At 36.0% G+C, this 21,022-nt stretch overlaps 1 protein-coding gene across 1 annotated transcript; it reads left to right on the top strand.

Moving 5' to 3' along the window:
* SLC30A5 (solute carrier family 30 member 5) lies at nt 1-19,988 on the top strand. The gene is made up of 16 exons (XM_058169387.1): nt 1-282; nt 2,441-2,563; nt 3,714-3,780; nt 5,092-5,177; nt 5,948-6,035; nt 6,161-6,248; nt 9,057-9,133; nt 9,731-9,901; nt 11,434-11,722; nt 12,596-12,804; nt 14,456-14,613; nt 15,294-15,423; nt 16,889-17,114; nt 18,192-18,418; nt 18,529-18,657; nt 19,361-19,988. Exons 1-16 carry the CDS (start codon nt 200-202, stop codon nt 19,529-19,531), a joined length of 2,322 nt encoding a protein of 773 aa, XP_058025370.1. The 5' UTR covers nt 1-199; the 3' UTR covers nt 19,532-19,988.
* The last annotated feature ends 1,034 nt before the right edge of the window (nt 19,989-21,022 follow it).

The raw sequence follows: 21,022 nt of genomic DNA, 5'->3' as shown, positions 1-21,022 counted from the left end.
CTGCAGTTCCGGCGGCTGCTGAGGACGTGGCTTTTGGCTCAGCGGCCTCTTCCTGTACCGCGGCGGGCTGAGGCCTGCTGCGGGCTGTCATCTACTGTTCGCTCACCCGGCCCTCGGTCCGTGGAGGATGAGGAGGCCCCGCGGCGGCGGAGGTGGTGGTGGCGGCGGCGGCTGAAGAGGCCGGGCGTGAGAGCCGGCAATGGAAGAAAAGTTCAGCGGGAGCAGCAGCGAGGCCCTGGCCAGAGGCGGGCGGCTGGGGCCTGTGGATGTGCCCAGCGCCCGGTAACTGACCGTCCAGGGAGCGTTTAGCCGAGAGGGCGAGCGGGTCCAGGCGGAGCCTGCGAGGAGGGTTCTTATTTCTTTGATGGTCATTTTGACAAGACGTCGCCTGCAGCCGAGCTAACGTGGAGGCGTCCTCTCCTCTGTAGAGCAAAGGCTTTCTGGGCCAGGTCTTTCTATGGAAGACGCGGCGACGGAATCCTTGTTCTGCTACAGAAGTGGAAGAAGCCCCGTTAGACTTTTTGCAGTTTATGCACCCCGTATCCTCATCAGAGGTTCTTTATTCCTGGCGGTGAAAGCCACAGTCAGGGACAACAGGCACCTGTTCTTTCCCACCTGTGGCTTCGTTATGTTATCCTACACCTGTTAGATTTCTTCTCTGCAAAACTATTAAAGATTGTCCGTGTGTGTTGTGTGTGAGAGAGAGGGGGCTATGTAATTTTAAGGCGGTATTTTCGAAAGTGGTTAACCATGGTCGTCTAACAAAGATGATTAGGAGACTGGAGGCTAAAACATATGAAGAACGGTTGCTGGAACTGGGCATGTCTAGTTTAATGAAAAGAAGGGCTAGGGGAGACATGATAGCAGTGTTCCAATATCTCAGGGGCTGCGCCAAAGTCAAGCTATTCTCCAAAGCGGGGGACTCCAACCTTAGTAACTTTAAGGCTTGTGGACTTCAACTCCCAGAGTTCAAAGCTGGCTGAGGAACTCTGGGAGTTGAAGTCCACAAACCTTAAAGTTACTAAGGTTGGAGACCCCTGCTCCAAAGCACTTGGGCAGGACAAGAAGCAATGGGTGGAAACTAACCAAGGAGGGAAGCAACCTAGAATTAAGGAGAAATTTCCTGACAGTAAAACAATTAATCAGTGGTACAGCTTGCCTCCAGAAGTTGTGAATGCTCCAACACTGGAAGGTTTTAAGAACATGTTGGAAAATCATTTGTCTGAAGTGGTGTAGGGTTTCCTGCCTAAACAGAGGGTTGGACTAGAAGACCTCTAATGTCCCTTCCAACTCTGTTATTCTATTCCTGTTGGAACTAGGAAAAGCTTCCCAAATGACTGAACCTAATAGTGGACCAGAGGCTTCCTTTTTATAGCCTGCTGCCTTAATCACTACACCAAACTGGCTCCCCAGTTAAAGATATAGATGCACGATTTCCTTTAGTCTTACATCACTAGTCAACAGTTCTTTTACACTGAACTTCTTTAGTGTAATAAAGCCTACACTGAGCTAGATTCAGAGTTCAGTTTTAAAATATTGTTATTTGTCAAAACCAACTATATTTATCCTAGACACCAATAAAACCCTAGCAAATACTCTATGACTTAGATAACCAGGTAAAATTTACTAATTTTTATTATAGTGGAATCACCCCATCCTTGGATTCTTCCCAGATTTTTTCCCCAAAATCCCCATAGAATTTTTTCCCCCTCTGGTCTAAAGTCAATGTATTATTAGATGGTAACCTGGTCAGGCTTCAATCTCCTATATTAAAACCATACTTGAACATGCTGAATCATAGAGACTGAATCAATTTCTCATTTTTATCTGTCACTTTAGCCTACATTGTAGAAGTCAACTAGTTCCTTACAGTTTTGAGTGTCCTGGTTTTATGTAACTTATGCATGCATATTAAATTGTTGTATTGGACTATAAAACAATAAATATGTGGGATATTATTTGCTAATAATAAATGTTTGCTATTAGGAGTATTGCACTGGATCAATCCATGATGCATCTTTTGTTTTAAATAACTTATAGTAAAGCAGAGAAATTAATAATGGGATAGTATTTTGAGGAACAAATGCATCATGGATAGTACAATTATGCTTACTTCATATAATTCCAGAGTATAAATAAGGACAGGTGCATTTAGTTCTCTTAGTATTTTACACCTTAAGTGTTTGATTAGCCATTGGGCATTATAGATCAGAAACCATTTCATGCAGTTATCCATTAAAATATATTCAAGTTAAGTAATTAAATCTTTTAAATTGTCTTAATTTTGATTTTTCCATTAGAAGTAAAAATGTTTATGGCCTTATGGTAATTTTAATTCTAGAATTGATACATTGAAAGTTAACTTATCTAAAATATATTTACATAATTGTATAGACTTGCTTGAAAAATTAGCATTTAACTTTTTTTTTCTTCTTTTCAGCCTGACTAAATATATAGTGTTACTATGTTTAACTAAATTTTTGAAGGCTCTAGGATTGTTTGAATCCTATGATCTCTTGAAAGTAGTTCACCTTGTACAATTTATCTTCATTGTAAAACTTGGGTGAGTTGATTTATGTTTTTGTTTTTCAGCACTTATTATTATCATTTGTTTGTATCTAAATGCCTATGAAGATTCTCAGTCATCCAAGTTATAGCTGTCCCAAAGATGCTTTTTCAAGAGGCAACTGAACTTTCTTGTTTTTCTTTGAAGATGTTTCGCTTCTCACCCAAGAAGCTCTTCAGCTTCTTGGATGAGAAGGGAGACTAGGGGTGAAATGCTACTGGTTCGCACTGGTTTGGGTGAACCAATAGTAAAAAAAAAGCTACCAGTTCGTCCGAAGTGGTATTTCCAACGATCAGCTGTGCCACTCGATTTATAGTCGCTAGAACGCAGGAAATCCTGATTTAGCAGTGAATCTAAATCATGCAGCACAGCTGTTTGGGGCCCCCTTGCTGTTCTACTTACCTTCAAAAGGTTCCTTTTTCCATGCGCAGTGTGCATTTGGCGCACATTGCGCAGGCAGCGAACCAGTGGCAACCCACAGAGGATTTCACCACTGAGCGAAACATCTTCAAAGAAAAACAAGAAAATCCAGTTGCCTCTTGAAAAAGCATCTTTGGGACATTTGTATCTAAACATTTTTCCTGGGGGAGGTGGTCATCATCATAGACTTGTTGAGATCATAGGACTGTTGAAATTTATGGTCCCCTGTTACCAAGCATATCCCTCATTTTAATTCTTTTTCATAGCCATCTCTAATCACAGTTGGAGTCTGTCAGGTCATTGTCTGCAATTAAATAAATTTTATTTTGTCACAAAAAAATCAGCAACAGTAGTTTGCTAATATAATTAGCATCAATTTAAAGTTGAGACCATTGTCAAAAGTATGCAAATTGCTTTTCGTTAATTGGCTAGTAAAAATGTTGCATATGTATTTATAAGTTTATTTTTACATATCTTTTAAATAGTATGTAGAAATAAATACATAAACAATGCAGAAATTTTCTGTAGCTTTCTATAAATCCATATTAATTCCTACATGAAATAAGATTTGTTGGGTTCCAGATTAGAAACGATGGATTTGTCTTATTCTTTGAAAGGAATGCTTTAAAATGCCATAGCCAAATTTACAGGATATATAAATATAATGCAGCATTATTATTTTTTTCTAAATTCAGTCATTGACTAACAGAATTTTGTATTTGTACAGATCTGCATTTTTTACAATTTTGATTCAAAAACCATTTTCTTCTGGAAAACCAGTAACTAAGCATCAGGTCTGTAGAACTCTGATTACAGAGATCATGTTTATATGAACTCATTTAAAGGAATTGTTAAAGTGTCTAGACAAGCTGTGTATATGTATAGATCAGAACATAGCATATGGAATTAGAATGACAGAATTCTTATTTGAGTTGGAAATCAATTGTAGTATTGCAGAAACTTCCCCAAAAGTGTATTAAATCATATGAAAGATTCAAGATAATTTTCATGTTTTGCATTGGAAAATGCATTTTGGAAAGCTTAAAAACATTGTTTCTGTTACATATTTCTGTCTCTGCAATAGTTTATTAAAGTTAAGAATTTATACAATCAGGTTGCCTATTGAAATACATTGAAAACAAAATCTTAGTTCTCTACATTATTTATACTTTGTTATATTTACAATCCAAGACCAAATGCCATTCTCTAAAGTAACCAAAGCTCAATTGTCAGTTCAAGAATTTATATATTAGCTGCTATTGCAGGTAGTCCTCGACTTACAACAGTTCATTTAATAATAGTTCAAAGTTACAACGGCACTGAAAAAAGCGGCATGACTATTTTTCACACTTACAACCATAACAGCATCTCCATGCTCACATAATCAAAATTCAGACACTTGGCAACTGACTTATATTTATGATGTTTACAGCGTCTGGAGGTCATGTGATCAAGCAAAATCAATGGGGAAGCCAGATTCACTTAACAGCCATGTTACTCATTTAACAACTGCAGTTATTCACGTAACAGCTTTTGCAGGAAAGAAGTGTCATTTAATTTCATGCATTTGTTTAAAGTATCTTATGTGCCACAACTTTGGGTGGCTCACAACAAAAATAAAACCAAAACAACAATAACAACAACAAACAGTAAAAGCAGGACATCTCCAGATACAATTCCCCAGCTCTAACCTTACCCTTTCCCAATGCTTGGGGGAAGAGCCAGCTTTTTAAAGCCTTCCTGAAAGCTAAAATATTGGGGTCCTTCTAGGAGGACGTTTTATGCTAAATTTTGTGAGAAAATTTAGCAACAAGTATCCTGAGTTCCTTTGCTATATATTAATTAGTTCAATCTATAATTGGGGGTGTAGCATTTTGGTAATGAAATTATTTTGTTGTGAGATAAGGAATTAAATTAGTTTAGTGGGTATCAAATGGCCTCCAAAGTTCTATATTTCTGCAATTGTACTAAGAATGTTTAAATATGAATTATTGAATTGTGTATTTCATAATAATAATCTAACAAAACATTGTGTGTGCTTTTTAAGAGAATGATTTGGATTCAGAATTGACTAAGAATCCTCATGCATTTTTCTTTTCTTCCAGTGGATCAAAATAATTAAACATGCCGTTGTTGGTTGTATAATATCATTCTTGTGGTTTTTTGGCCTCACTCTGTGTGGACCACTAAGGTAAATAAGTTATGTGTTTATCCATGAAAAATGTGATGTAAAAATCAAGTTTATTTAGGTTAGCCTTCTCCAATCTTACAGAAGTATTAAAACAAATCTTCCATCTCAGCCAGCTCAAATTAGTAGTATTTGAACCCAGTCACAGTAATAGTAAAAAGCTAAACTAAAAGGTTACGATACAGTATCTTAAAACAGACTAAGATACCATAAATGTCCATGGTTATAGCATCGATTTCCTGGACTGTGAATTAAAACCTGCATTATAACTCTTGGAGAAGCTTTAACCTTTTTTCTTAACACCAGTTTGAAACCGGTATATTAGGTCTAGAATTCAAGTTATGTTAGGCCAGACCCATCCCTTCAGTGCAATCCTATACCCCTCTCTGCAGAAATTGATCCATTTAGTGATGGAGAAGGAGTTTCTCCAAGGGTAGGACTTGTACTTATTCTGTGCAAGAGTAAGAGTAAGAGTACTCTTACTCTTGCTTAAGAGTAATATTGAGAAAAGATAGATGAAATTCTTAATATGTAGCTCATCATTGAACCAGAGAAAGGCAAATTTTTTATTTCTGTTGTGCCTTGCAAAACTTAGCAGAAGACTTACTGTATCCCCCACTTCCAAATATAGACAGATGAGAAGGTACTGACTGCAACAACTGTTCTGATTAAGTTGCTAGAAATGATTCCAGAATACTGTTTGAGTGAGCCTCAGGTTTTCGAATTAGTGTCTTACAAAATTTGGTTACTTTGGCTATGTTCTTCTTTTGCAGAACTGTGTTGATTTTTGAACATAGTGATATTGTTGTCATTTCATTACTCAGTGTCCTGTTCACAAGTTCCAAAGGAGGGCCAGCAAAGGTATCATTTGTTTTACAAAAAACTTTATATAATAAATGTTTTCATATTACCTGTTTTTTCGTTGCCACAAGTTATTCAGAGTATTTGTCTCCTTTTATAACCAGCTTCTCCATTTTTTTCCCCAGACGAGAGGTGTGGCATTTTTTATAATTGCTGTGATCTGCCTGCTGCTTTTTGATAATGATGATCTCATGGCTAAAATTGCAGAGCACCGTATCCTTTCTGATTTTATAACAGAGAGAAATTTTTTTACTAACTGCTTAATTTCAACGAGACTGTTAACATGTTGCAAAAAATGAAGTACTTTATTCTGTTAGAAATTGTGCCCAATTCAATTACTATTTCTGAAATAAACTTGCTAATACGTAACAGTATTATTAGTGGTTATGTAATAGCTTACTTTTGTATGCTGAGGCATGTTGGTTTTTATTTTAAAAAGTATCTAGTATCCTTAATTTTCTTCTTTCTTGAAAATAATGAGAAAGGAAACTATAGTTGTACCTTTTTCACTCCTGTAAATTAATGTGATAATGAAAAGATCTAAGGTTTTGGGGTTTTTTTGCTTTGCCTATATATAACAATGCTTATTGTTTATTGCCTATGTACCATTATGCTCTGCAAGGAATATAGCATTTTTGTTTTAAAGTGCAAGCAGAATAAACTGTGAAAAATACTGCTAAGCTGCTGATGTTTCCAAACAACAGAAAGTAAAATAACTTTACTGTAATATCTTTAGCTCTTATGAAAAACTGATATTTAACTATAATCAGGATTTACCCCTAGTGAGAAAGTATAAAAAACTGGCACCCCAAGCGAAAAAGGCCTGCTCTTTTTAATTCTCTGCTATAATCCCTATCCCTGAACCAGATCATTTGAAGCTTTAAAGCAGGGATGTCAAACTCAAGGCCCGTGGGCTGCATCCGGCTCGTGGGGTGTTTAGATCTGGCCCGCAGGGCCGCCCTGGAAACAGCAAAGGACCAGCCCGTGCTGCCTCTGCCAGTGAAAATGGAGGCCAGGAGGGCCGCGTGCAACCCTCTGGAGCTCCATTTTCACTGGCAGAGGGCTGCAGGCCATCGCTGCTGAAAATGGGTGCCCCCAACATGAGTTATGTCAAGCTGGCCACACACCCCTGGCCACACCCCCTGACACCTCAAACACACACACACACCCCGAGATCAAATACAACCCTGATGCAGCCCTCAATGAAATTGAGTTTGACACCCCTGCTTTAAAGCACGAGATAGTTTTTTAAACTTGGGAGGGTGAGAGGGGTGGAGGGTGAGGGGGGTGGAGAGTGAGGAATATACAAAGTAAAGATTCAGCATGGTACTGATGTTGCCGAATAGACAATTTAACTTAATGGTTTTGTACAAAGTTAAAAGCATGAGGATACTTTATTTTCTACAATATCCCTTGGCCAATGTTTGTGGTCAAGGCAGTAATATCTCAGTATTGCCTTCTGATTGCCAAAAATGACTGGAAATTAATCATCACAGTTCCTCCTGAGGGTGTTCATGCAGGTTGGTCAGAAGAATGCTGTTGTCAGTCCAGAAAGCTACTGAGATTTGTAGGAAAATCCACAGTAGATATGCATCATAACACCAATTAAGCATTAGGTCAGAGGACTCCATGCAGCTTGTGAAACCAGCTGTTACCGTGATCATAACTCTCTCTCACCTTGGTTGCTGAAAGCACAATTTTCCAACATCTTATGACAGGTAACAGCTGTAAACAGTAGAGAAATAAGTATAGAAGTAGTCCTCACATAATGACCATTTATTCAGCAACTGTTGAAAGTTATGGCATTGCTGAACAAATGGTAGTTATCTCTGGTCCCCAAAATTATGGCCATACCTGCAGTCTCATGATCAAAATTTGGATGCTTGGTAACCTACCTGTATTTAGGACTGCGAGGGTGCTTCAAAAGGGACCAAGCCAAGATTTGCTTGGATCAGGGTGGGTCCTTAGTGACTATTGAGATTTGGTTAATAACAACAACAGGGATTGCTGTTGCTAAACGATGTGGCCACATGACATCCCTCTTATAACCAGAGCACTTGTTGATGGAACTTTCAATCCCAATTGAAATCCTTGTCATAACTCAATCCTTGAGTTAATCCTCAAGGACTATCAAAATCAGTTTTTTTTTAAAAAAAATAATCCTGCAAATAGTGGTGCCCACTTGTCGTATGCTACCTTATTACTTTATGAACCTCAGCCTCTCAAAAATGTTAAGTCCAGTCAGTAACAGTAAACAGTAAACTCTGTTGACAAGGAATTTAAACTTAGAATCTAAATGATAATTTATTCACATTGAAGAATTCCTAAATTAATCCCATAAATAATCACTACGGTTCTGCCCCCTTAAGAACATAAAGCCAGATTTTTGGCATGTCTGCAGATTAGGTTCTTGATAGGAATCCATTCTGTTTGAGGCTACGGAACATTACCTTTGGTAAGAATAAAAAATAAGGAACAAGATGGAATTGATAGTGGAAGACTATTCCATAAAATTTCAATGTTATAACTTACTTTGAAAACTTTTCCATTAGATTGAAAATGGTTATTTACTGTATATTTTAGCATATGCATTCTAATCATATTTCCAATGTGTGTGTTCTATGATCGGGTTTTTTTAAAGAGCTATCAACCAATTAATGTAAAGAAATAGTTATAAACGGTTAACAAAATAATATAAACATTTACAAAAATCCAAAAAGGAAAGAAAAGCCCTGAGAAAATTATACCATGAACAAAATAATTCCAAAATATTTGCCGAGATTGTTAAGTCCTCTTACTTGTTCCTTTGTTTTTCACCTTTAAGGCAATAGTTTGTGATTGAGTATTGCTTAGCTTATCCTTCAAAAATCAGATGAAACTCATGTTTTCACTATAGGGATTATCTTTCATTTAATTTCTTTAAGGAAGTAGTTAGTAGAAATCAGAATGTTGTTATGTATTCTTGAATGAGACAGGGATAAGGTCCTGCTGCAGAATTTTCCTGAACTTCAAATTCTTTAGCTGAAGGACATCATGACAGTGCTCTAACCCATATGCTTTATACAGTCATCACTTTCTTAGGAGTTGCAGATCATAAGGTAAATGCTGAATAAACTGTTGAAAAGTTAATAACTTGATTATTTTAATTGGTTACTGTTAGCAAACATTTTTTAAAAGTACTATTAATAGTTTCTGATGAATTATTTCAAATTTTTTGGATATGCACAGTCCTTAAATGTAAGTATCTTTGTAGATGAATGAGGTGTTTCAATCATCTTTTACCTGGAGGAAAGTCCCATTGCACTTAGGGGTAGCTTACTTCACAGTAGAAAGGCTATGTTGTATTGCAACAGCATTGACAAATCATTTTTTATTTAATGGCCTTCAATTTGCAATAATTTATTATGTATTTGTATCATAATGGCAGTACCAGTATGTTAGGGAACAGAGGACTTGGATTTGGGAAACTGGAAACTTGAATCTCACTAGGTACAGCTGCAGGCATTGATTTTATCAATTGTTTACAAATTTCTGGGGCTGCCAATAATTTTATATGCATCTTTCTTCTGCTTTCTGAGAAAAATGTGAAGTTTGTGGTGTTTATTAATAGAGATACACTTAAAGGAATATTGAGCATTTGTTTTTTAGAGTGTTAATTGAAGTTTTTCTTTCTTTCTTTTTTTTTCTTTTGGTAGGGTGGAGTAATCTTGCTTGTATTAGCATTGTGTTGTAAAGTTGGATTTCACACAGCTTCCCGAAAACTCTCAGTCGATATTGGTGGAGCCAAACGCCTTCAATCATTATCACATCTTGTTTCAGTTCTCCTTCTGTGTCCTTGGGTAATTGTTTTGTCTCTGACAACAGAGGTAATTAGCATCACTTGACTATTAAAGACAAAGCAGTATTCTGATGTCAAAACATTATATCTATGTCATCTTTGTTAATGCAGTCAGTACCTTCAAGCCGTGACTCTCAGAGAGGCAGTTTTGTTTGCACCATGCCTTTCCAAAAATAATGGGGATGCTGGGATTGAAACATCTGTAATTTCATTTTGAAACATGTTCTCTAGAAGAAGTGGCTTTTTGAACTTCTATCATTTCTCAAAGAAAAAGGGAACAAAATGGATAAAATAGAAGCACCTCCTGGTGTGACTATCCCACCTTTATCATAAAGGTATGAGGGGGCAGTCAAAGCAAAATAACACATCCTGTTCAGGGTAAGGGAAAGAGGTTTTGAAGAGGCAGATTCCTGGAGTGTGTCACAGTTTGACACAGAGAATACTACAGTAGTTATTAGATGAAATTGTGAAGGAATGGGTTAATGCTAGCAATAACAATAGCACTTAGATTTATATACCACTTCACAGTGCTTTACAGCCCTCTCTAAGCGGTTTACAGTGTCAGCATATTTCCCACAATCTGGGTCCTCATTTTACTGACCTCTGAAGGATGGAAGGCTGAGTCAACTAGAGCCGGTCAGAATCGAATTGCCAAATTGTGGCAGCTGGCAATCAGCAGAAGTAGCCTGCAGTACTGCATTCTAACCAAGGCACCACCACGGCTCTTCTATTACGTATGCTTTGCCAATTACAGAAGTTAGAAATGCAACTATAGTCCACTTTGTTTCTGAAACTGATATCAAAATTCCAGCTGATTTTCAACACTCCAAATTTCACTTTCATTTTTTTAATAACTCATCAATTTAACCCAGTTTCTTGCTAGCTTTAAGAACATTGTCTTTATAATTTTATGAACTTTGCTACCTTTTCCCTAAATATTTTTATAAATCTAACAGTCTTTATAAATCTAATTGGAAAGTGTGTTGGGGTATCTTTGAGTCATTCTTGACTTCTGAGAATTACCTGGACAAGCCCATGCAGTTTTCTTGCCTAGGTTTTTTGGAAGTGGTTTGCTGTTTCCTAATTCCTAGGACTGAGAAAGAGTGACTGTCTTAAGGTCACCAAGCTGGTTTTGTGCCTAAAACAGGACTAGAATTCATTATCTCCTGGTTTCTAGCCTGGTACCTTAACCACCAAAGTGGTTTTCTAATTGGAAAGTTGATCAATTAAAATTCTGAATTTACTGTGGTGCACAGTACTGTAGTGATTGCTAGAGCAAGTTCTTGGAGATTTATGATGAATGTTGTACTCAAGGATTTTAATCTGAACTTGCATGATATTTTCTTACGGTATATGTTTATTTATCTTAATAATACTGTAGATAGTTATTCCTGAACTGTTGATCCTGAGTACACAGTGTTGTTTTCAAATGATAAAATGTGTTGATAATACTAATTTTTGTTTGTTTCAAAAGTGAAGAAAAATACATTTGTTCAATAATGTATAAGAATATTTAAATATTACTGCCTGTATTTATATATTTGCATATTTTGATTGCAGAGCAAAGTAGAATCATGGCCTTCCCTCATCATGCCCTTTTTAAGTGTAATCTTTTTTGTCATAATGTTGGACTTCTATGTAGAATCTATGTGTTTTGTCAAGATGGAAGTATCAAAATGTGCCCGTTATGGATCCTTTCTCATTTTCATAAGTGCTCTAATTTTTGGTAATTTTTGGACACATCCAATAACAAACCAGCTTCGTGCTATGAATAAACCAGCACACCAGGAAACTACAGAGCATGTTATATCTGGAGGAGTGGTAGTCAGTGCCATTTTCTTTATATTATGTAAGTATGACTGGTTTTTTTTTTAAAGTGAAATATTGTTTAAGATATTTGCATGCATTGATAAAAGACCTTGATATCACAAAATGATATCATTTTGCAGTGTTTTTTTCCCAAATACTGTGCTGAAATTTCTAGCTGTAAATCATCTCTATTGCTACTATAGAGATTTGGTTCACAAGAGAATTGCATTGTTCATTTTAAAATAAATCAATAAGTTACACTAACTGTTCTGAACTTAAACTTGTGTACACATGCACAAAAGCATTTTCTATTGGTTATTCTGTTGCCATATGAAGACAAGGTTATTAGGTTTGGAGTTTCTAGATTTTCTTTGAAAGCAATTTCTTGTTTCATTTTTATCAGTACCTATCAAATTGCATGAATTATCTCCTTTGAAAATCCTGCCTTGGTTAACTAAATAGCAGAAATAGATTAGTTTTTTTTTTAATTGGAGGTTTCTTGCTAGTCAATTCATGGAAGATGAGTGATTAGTTATTGTTTAATTTAAAAAATAAATAAATCTAGTGCTCAGGCCCATCTCAAAGCCTTGCTAATTATGTTTTTCTCAGTTGCTGTGTATTTTAATTTTTGTATATGTTTTTGTTTCATCTTTTTAATATTGTTCCTCACCCTGACTCATTTGTTGAGGTGCTGGCCGCATACATTGATTAAATAAATAAATTCAGTACCATCAAGGGGCTTAACTTGAAGCACAAAGAAACAATATCACCCTATGCATTAAGTGACTAAGTGGCGAGTATGATATAAAACTGAACTGATATTGAATAGTCTGAGTCTCTGGGGAAAAAAAACCTTTTTAAAATGCCTTTGTATTTCATGTGTTTTATATAGGCTTTTTCTTTTTTTTTTCAGCTGCCAATATTCTTTCCTCCCCAACACGGAAAGGGCAGAAAGGCACTCTTATTGGTTATTCGCCAGAAGGAATACCACTATACAATTTTATGGGCGATGCTTTACAACACAGCTCTCAGTCCTTGCCTCGATTTATTAAAGAATCACTGAAGCAAATTCTTGAGGAGTCTGACTCAAGGCAGATCTTTTATTTTCTATGCCTAAATCTGGTAAGCTTATCTTTAAAATAGTTAACCCTGTGTGAGTTTGAAAGAGAGAGGGGGGGGGAGAAATATGTGAAATTACTGTTTTGTTATTTGGCATTGAGAATAAAACAGAAGCCTCCATTTAATGTAAACCTCTCTGGAAGAGCCTGCACTGATCATATAGCCCAGCCTTACAATTTTAGGCAAAAGAGTGCACCTTAATGGAAGCTTCTCAAGGAAACCCCAGTTTCTCCATAGATAACTTGATAAAACAGTTTTGTGTATAAGGACTGCAGTCAGATACTAATTTTATTTCTCTGTATTTTTGTATGTTAACTTCACAAAAAATGTATATATCCTTAAGGATCTAAGTCATCCATTTAGTCAGCAGTAAATCTAATGTCAGTGTTTTACAGAACTATATAAATGATTTATGAACTAATCTGAAGGGCAGCTGCTTTTAAAACGAAAATCCAAACACATTTGGTGATATTGCACGAGACATTGTTCATAGGATATAAAGTGGGTGGGAGAAGGAAACCCGAAAGTAAGAGTTTTTAATTTCTTTCCATTACGTTTGTATGTTCCTAGATAATATTAATCAGCTTCATCTAAGATTTGTACTCCAAAGTCCAGAATATTCTGGCTTATCCAAAAATTGCAACTGCCAAAACTGCATATCTCAGTGTGCAGAATTGACTGACTTGGAGTAGAACCTACTTTCTGTTTCCTCTTGGATATAGGGTGATTTTGTTCTCTTAGCTGTTTCCTTGGCCACATTGCCCAACCATTGTTAAAAGCCTTGTTAAAAACATTTTTGATCCTGTCTTACACTGTGCATTTTAAATGTTCAGGCATAAAATTGCACGTTGAAAAGAAATAATGGATCAGTGGATTGTTTTACTCTTATCAAAGCTAGATAAATTACTAAAAGGCAAAAGACTATAGCAATAGCACTGCAGATACTGCAGATGCAGTGACACAGTGGTGAGAATGCAGTAGTGCATGCTAACTCAATGTTCACTCCAGGAGTTTGATTCTAAGCGACTCAAGGTTGACTCAGCCTTCCATCCTTCCGAGGTTGATAAAATGAGGACCCAGATTATTGGGGGCAATATGCTGAATCTGTAAACCACCTCTAGAGAGGGCTATAAAAGCACTGTGAAGATATATATAAGTCTAAGTGCTATTGCTATTGCTAGACTTATATACTGTCCCATAGTGCTTCACAGCACTTTCTGAGCAATTTACAAATATCAGCATATTGTTCCCAACAATCTGAGTCCTCATTTTACTGATCTCAGAAAGATGGAAGGCTGAGTCAACCTTGAGCTGGTCAGGATCTGGCTGTGTGCCGAGTTAGCCTGCAATACTGATTCTAAGCACTGTCTCACCATGGCTCAAAAGACAAGCAGTGAAACTTTCTTACATCTTTGTTTTAATAGTTGTGAAACAGAAATCATTCTCAGGTATAATTTTCTCTGTTGTAAAAGCAAACATTTGAAATGCTTATTCAGAATATAATTTTCTTCCAGATTATACTTTGTAGAGTAGTATATATATCTTTGGGTTTTTTATTTTTCCCATTACGTATGAATTTTTCTAATCAGTTTGATGTGTAACACTAAAATGTGTTTCATTTTCAAAGACAAAATTATTTTTTTATTTTTTTTAGGCTTTTACATTTATAGAATTATTTTATGGTGTATGGACCAATAGTCTAGGATTAATTTCAGATGGATTTCACATGCTTTTTGACTGTTCAGCTTTAGTTATGGGTCTCTTTGCAGCATTGATGACTAGATGGAAAGCAACCCGTATATTCTCCTATGGGTATGTATACTGAATAAGTTATAAAGATTTCTTAAAGGGTATAAAGACAAAATTGTGAGATTAAAAGATAGGTAATTTACGCCAAATAAACATAATGAAAAGACTCAGTTTACACTAAAGTAAACAATGATATATTGTTTTTGAATATTCACAATTTGTGTATTGTATTGACACTTTTTTAAAGCTATGGTTTACAAACCAGGAGGAGAGGCAGACTGTTCCCAACTCTTAATTTTCCACAAAATACTAACTACCTGGTTCCTATCCAAAACCTTGGGTTAGGATGGTGATTGAGCCTTTTTTAGACGTTTAGTTCTGTCTTCCAGTCAAATTTATTTATTTATTTATTTATTTGGCTAATATTGTTGCAGTATATTTAACAGCAGTCAACCAGGGAAGATAATTATGTATATCTGGTTTTTGTCTTATTCTTTTTACTGCAGATTTTTAAATGTTCTTTTTTTTTTTTTCTGTTTGTATTTGGGGGGAGGGAATTATTTTAACTTTAGGAATAAAATAATCTGTTAAAAAAGAATGATGGAGTTTCCAGTCCCAATTAGCACTGTTAAACAAGGACTATCTGAAATCTTGGCTTCTCAGAATAGTTTGAAATTTCAGCATATTCAGAACATCTCAGTATATTGTCTCTATGGTCTTATTCCTTGTTTTCTCAATTGCAGGTTTGGCCGTGTGGAAATTCTCTCAGGTTTTATTAACGGCCTTTTTCTCATGGTAATAGCTTTCTTTGTCTTCACTGAGTCCGTAGCCAGACTGGTTGATCCTCCAGATATAGATACAAATATGCTGACTGTAAGTTTGTGAACTTTGTTATATATAATCTTTAAAAATAGTGCTCCAAAGCATTTTTAAAATTCAGTATAAACAGGATTCACTTTTCCAAGAATTTCTGATGCTGTCAAATTCATAGAAGTTTCCCATGACAATGAAAATAAAGCACACTTAGCTGGCCTCAAAATTTTCAACCTCAATATTTTTTTAAATGGTGCTTTTCCTTTAAAGAAAAAGTAGCGGGAAGTGTGTAGAACTGAGACTGGCAACTCAGAAAGCCTTTATGTGCCAGAGCAATTGACATTTTACTACCTTTATATGGCAATAACACTGAAGTGTCTGTAAATGGGCATAAATGTCATAATTTTATCTTTCTTCATAGCAAAAAATGGACAGTATTATTCTGTTGGTAATGGCGAAGAAAATGCAGCATTTACCCTTTTCTCCTCATGGAGATAAAAACAAAACCTAGTGTGTGGGCATTGCCTCAGTCAGAGGACTCAGAATTGTGCATTCTCAAAATGAAAGTTGGGGAGAATTATGTGAAGAGTAAAGGAAAGAATACATGTCTGTTTATGTGTCCATGACCCACCTAATCTAACCTATTGCCTTCTCTCAAGACAAAGAGACTATTAATAATCAGCCTCTTTTAAATAATGTACAATAGTAGAATAATCTATTATTCTTCATTCCATGTATGCAATGGTTGCCATGCTTAAACAAAAATACATCCATGCAATATGTAACTTGATTCAACCCAATCTTTTCTGTCCAGGCTGAACTATATATTGTGACATCTATTCAGGTTTCCCCTGGTTAAAGGAGTCTGTATAATAAAAATTAGCAACTGTTTCACAGTTTGCTAAATTCCATCTTCTCCTTTTTACTAAAACTTGGGACATAAGCAAGTTGGCAGATGCCACAATGATACAGTAGTAAATGGAATCTAATCTACATTTCTCTTATGGCCTGAAATTTAAACTACTTCTGATTTAGCTTCATCCACATTTACAGAAGGCAGGGAATGTTGTTTAATGACATACAACCAGTGCCAACATTAGGCTTCTGTGTCAGGTTTGGGGCTATTTGCGAACTTCTTGAATTTTTTTTTTCATATTCTTCAATGTGTTGTTATTTTTGTATTTAGTCCTATATTTCTTATAGTTTGTTTTAATGATGTTTTTAACCCACTTTAACACTACTTGAGGCATTTTGATTAGGTGGCCATTGTTTTGCATTATCGCATGAGAGAATCTTTATTCCCGAGAATTACGTAACGGAGAACTAAGTTTTATCAGCACCCTGATTCTCTGAACACAAAACATATTACCAGTATTTATATTGCAATATATTTCATTAAGAATTCTGCAATCTATAGGATGAGGACAACAAGGGAAGTTGCTTTGGGCTGGGTCCATTGTTTTCTTAGGCATAGTTAATAGCATTAAATAAAGTATTAAAAAATTCTTTGTTCTCCTTCCTGCAGCCTGTTTCAGTTGGAGGACTGATAGTAAACCTTGTTGGTATCTGTGCCTTTAGCCATGCCCATTCTCATGGGCCTTCTCGAGGAGGATGCCATGCACATGAGCACAGTCATTCCCATCACAGCCATGGTCATGGCCATGGCCATTCCCACAATGACCACGGGCACACTCATAATCATGGGCACGGGCATGGATCGTTAGGAGGCAGCATGAATACCAATATGAGGGGTAAGTAGAAAGCAACCGATTTTTTATGACTGTTGTGGTCCATCAGCAGCCTACAGAGCTGGCAACGGACAGTGATGAGGCTGAGGTGAGACCAAGGCCATCAGGAAGGCAGGTGTGGACTCCAGAGGCTCCAGAGACTGATAGTAGTGAGGCAGAGGAACAGGAGGAGCCTATTCCTAATGCACACATGACAAGAGCTGCCAGAAGGCAAGAGCAGCTCAAGCAGAGAGGACAACTCAGGAGTAGGGCCAAGAGATGATTGGCCCCTCCCATAAGGCTTAAAACAGACCAGCACTGGCATTTGAGCTTTGCCGGAAAACAACGTTGTAGCTGCGTCTTCTGCTTCGTCTTCTGCTTCATATACGTCTTTGTTTTTTTGGCTTCTGGACATTTGCCAGGAAGGGCCTTTGGCAGTTTGCCTAATTGGACTAAGGTTTGTGAGATAACTGAGAATTTGTGTTGGGAGGCATTTGTTTTACTTTGAGTTGAACAACTCTGGGAATGAAGTAATTCCCAGCTGTTCAAATAAAGTTTGTTTTTCCACAGACTAAGTTTATTACTACCTACTTGGGCCTGGGTCACAACAATGACTTCAGTTTTTATTTATCATAGAATGATATATAAGATATCTTATTATAAGGAAAGGCATCCATCAGGAAGGGCATCCAGCCAGTAAACACTCAGCTCTATTAGTCTCCTTGACTCTACTGCGAATTAAGGGATTATAGGGTCGTAAAAGGGAGGTTTTTAATGACATATAAGATAAAGGCCTTTGGCAAACTCCCTTGGATTGTGTATATTTGTTGTTTGTTTTTTCTCAGTCTTATCCAGTTCTTGTTATCTTTGCTATTTTTTATTTATTTTTATTTCTTTTTTTACTTGTGATCTGCCCATAGTTATTGGGAGTTGAGTGGCATACAAATGTAATAAATATAGATCATAAAAGTATTTTAGGATATCAGGTTTTAAAATCTGATATGGATCAATTAGAGTATTTGATAGGAGTACTTATCTCTACTGTTTATGTCACTTAACTGTTAAGTGTATTAATGAGCTGTGTTTCCTTCCCCACTCCAGGAGTGTTTCTACATGTCTTGGCAGATACCCTTGGCAGTGTTGGTGTTATCATATCAACAATTCTCATTCAACAGTTTGGATGGTTGATAGCCGATCCACTTTGTTCTCTATTTATTGCTACGCTGATTTTTCTCAGTGTTATCCCTCTAATAAAAGATGCTTGCCAAGTACTATTGTTGAGACTGCCTCCAGAACATGAAAAAGATCTGCACTTGGCTTTAGAAAAGGTTAGAAGTAACAATGCCTATAATTTCATACAAATGAATTTTTTGGAGAAGCATAATATTGAACAGTATTACAGAATACTTCTTACTTGTTATCCTGTGTTTTTTAACAGATCCAGAACATAGATGGTGTCATCTCCTACAGAGATCCTCACTTCTGGTGTCACTCTGCTAATGTGGTGGCAGGCACAATACATGTACAAGTAATGTCAGAAGTAATGGAACAGAGAATAATACAGCAGGTAGCTTAATATGTTCGTTCTCCATGAATCTGCAGTTCTCACACTTATGACTTTCTCTAGATTAGTGAAATGTCAGTCGCCAGTAGTACAACCAAATGGTAAAATCACCTTTGTGATAACATCTTTTGAAAGTTGTTCATTGTCTTCAATTAGTAGAATGTTTAAACCGGCAGTTAATTTTAACATGTCTTGCATGTAGCTTCCCTCTGTGTGCGTTGTTGAAGGCAATCTTGGTCTGGGGATTATTCATTTTCAAAGTTATTTCCAAGCCTCCAGAAGTTTCCAACAGGTGTAGCAATGATAAGATGAGGCAGGGATGGAACTGTGGGACACTTTATCCATTTTTTACGTTAAAAAAAAATAACATATATGTAAATTGCTTAATGCATTTATTTTTCTTTTCCTTTCTTCCTCCTTAAAAAAAATGATGCTGAGATTGATCAGTGCTTTCACCGTAGATTTTGTGCATATTGTGACAATAGAAAAAAGTAGAATCCCAGTTAGACTTGCTGAGAGAACAAGTCATTCCTCTGCTGCCCAGAAAGAAGCTTTTAAAGAAAATAAGTTTTTCACATGTAGAAGTTTTACAACCTAGGTGACAGAGTAATATTTCTTGTCTAAGAAGAGTTATCTTCCTTAGATCTTCAGAGCGAGTTTTGCTAAAAATTTAATGTTTGTGTTTTACTGTTCATTTTCTGTTTAGGTATCAGCTGTTCTCAAAGATTCTGGTGTTAACAATTTGACTATCCAGGTGGAAAAAGAAGCTTATTTTCAGCATATGTCTGGCCTCAGTACAGGGTTCCATGATGTCCTTGCAATGACAAAACAAATGGAATCCATGAAGTACTACAAGGATGGTACTTACATCATGTAATTTGGAGTTCACATCTGTTGATTTCACTACCTTCATTATTTCATCAAGAGAATTTGCACATAAATGTACAGAATTTTTAGACAAACTGTTATATACCTTTAAAACCAGATCAAGAGGTTTATAAAAATGTGGGACACCTAGGACATATGCTGTATATGTGGAAATAATGGCAATGTAAAATATTGTATTTGGTGTCTCATTAAACTGATTTTGGTATATGAATGTGGATGAGCACAAATGTATTGTACACTTTCCCCAAAAAGGAATAATGAACAATTCTCTTCCATTGCAACCTAAAATGGTTTTTATAAGCTTTGAAAAGGACATTAGCAGACTCCATAAAAAAATTGTCTTCAAAGTTACTTTGAAGTTTTGCTGCTGTATGTGTACTTACACATTTGAGTGCAAATATTTTTAAAAACATTAAATAAAAATGTACATTTTTATATTAATTCCATTTCTGTATACAATCCTATTTTCTAAGGACGGCTTTTTTAAATGAAGGAAAGTAGATTCTGCTATAGAAATATTGTCAGGTGAATTAATTTTTTTAGAAGGAAAAATCCCTGGTAACCACAAATCAGGGAGGAAAAAAATATTTTTTTTGTTTTTGCACTTCTGTGTTCCTTAGTTTGAATCACTGTGTAAAATAAATACTTTATAATTTTTATAAGTATCTAGTGAAATTATTGCATAAATTACAGGCTTAAAACTAGAAAAGTTCAGTGACAATTGAGTTTTCTGCCTTGACTCATTTGTCCCTGATTATAGTATACAGAAAATGACACTGCGAGTGCAATTTTCTATAGAATTTTAAGGAGCTATAAAGTTCCTCTAAAATGGCATAGAATATTTAGACAAGTTCAATACTTGTTATGGCAACACATATTGAAACAAGCAGAATAGGTGATGGTGAGGTTGGAAACTGGGAAGGATGTTTCTTCATTTCAGATGTAACAAGAATGAGATCATTAAAAGATTAATTTCCCTTAAATATCATTGACCCTTTCAGTATTTCAAATAATGGAGGCAGTTGTCTATATCAAAAAAAAAATTGTCCTTAATTATGCTATTATACCCTTATGATAATGAATTACATTTCTGCTTAATATGATGCAGTTTGTCTTCCCCACCATTCAAGAGCTATGAAGGTTGAACAAGTATGTAGACAACATTATGTCTGTGTTGAATCTTGTGTTGTCAACATTTGAATGCCAAAAGAAGATAAAGGTATTTGGCACAATCCAGCACTTTTAAGTTTCATTCTGTGTTAAAATGCAGAATACATGATTTAATGGATGTGACAAATGTAAATAGTTTGTCCAGAGTTCAATATTTTGATAAGCAAACTGAGTAAATATAACCCAAGCCATTACAGCAGATGGCACCATCTAACAAATCCAATTCACCACCACCACAGCCATAGCACAGTTGGACCTGAATGAGAAGAAATCCAAGGGTTGTTGATTAAGCTGGAAAGAAGGGTCTTGG

The sequence above is a fragment of the Ahaetulla prasina genome, chromosome 2, assembly GCF_028640845.1.
Source record: "Ahaetulla prasina isolate Xishuangbanna chromosome 2, ASM2864084v1, whole genome shotgun sequence".
Classification (NCBI taxonomy): Eukaryota; Metazoa; Chordata; class Lepidosauria; order Squamata; family Colubridae; genus Ahaetulla; species Ahaetulla prasina.
The sequence above is the reverse complement of the archived record's forward strand: the minus strand, read 5'-3'. Positions and strand labels throughout refer to the sequence as shown.

Excerpts from the sequence above, each read along its gene's own strand:
- SLC30A5 (XM_058169387.1), top strand. The coding sequence starts at position 200 with ATGGAAGAAAAGTTCAGCGGGAGCAGCAGCGAGGCCCTGGCCAGAGGC. Across the intron at positions 9,902-11,433 it reads TTTTGTCTCTGACAACAGAG|AGCAAAGTAGAATCATGGCC; the intron begins GTAATTAGCATC and ends TTTTGATTGCAG. Across the intron at positions 12,805-14,455 it reads ATTTTCTATGCCTAAATCTG|GCTTTTACATTTATAGAATT; the intron begins GTAAGCTTATCT and ends TATTTTTTTTAG.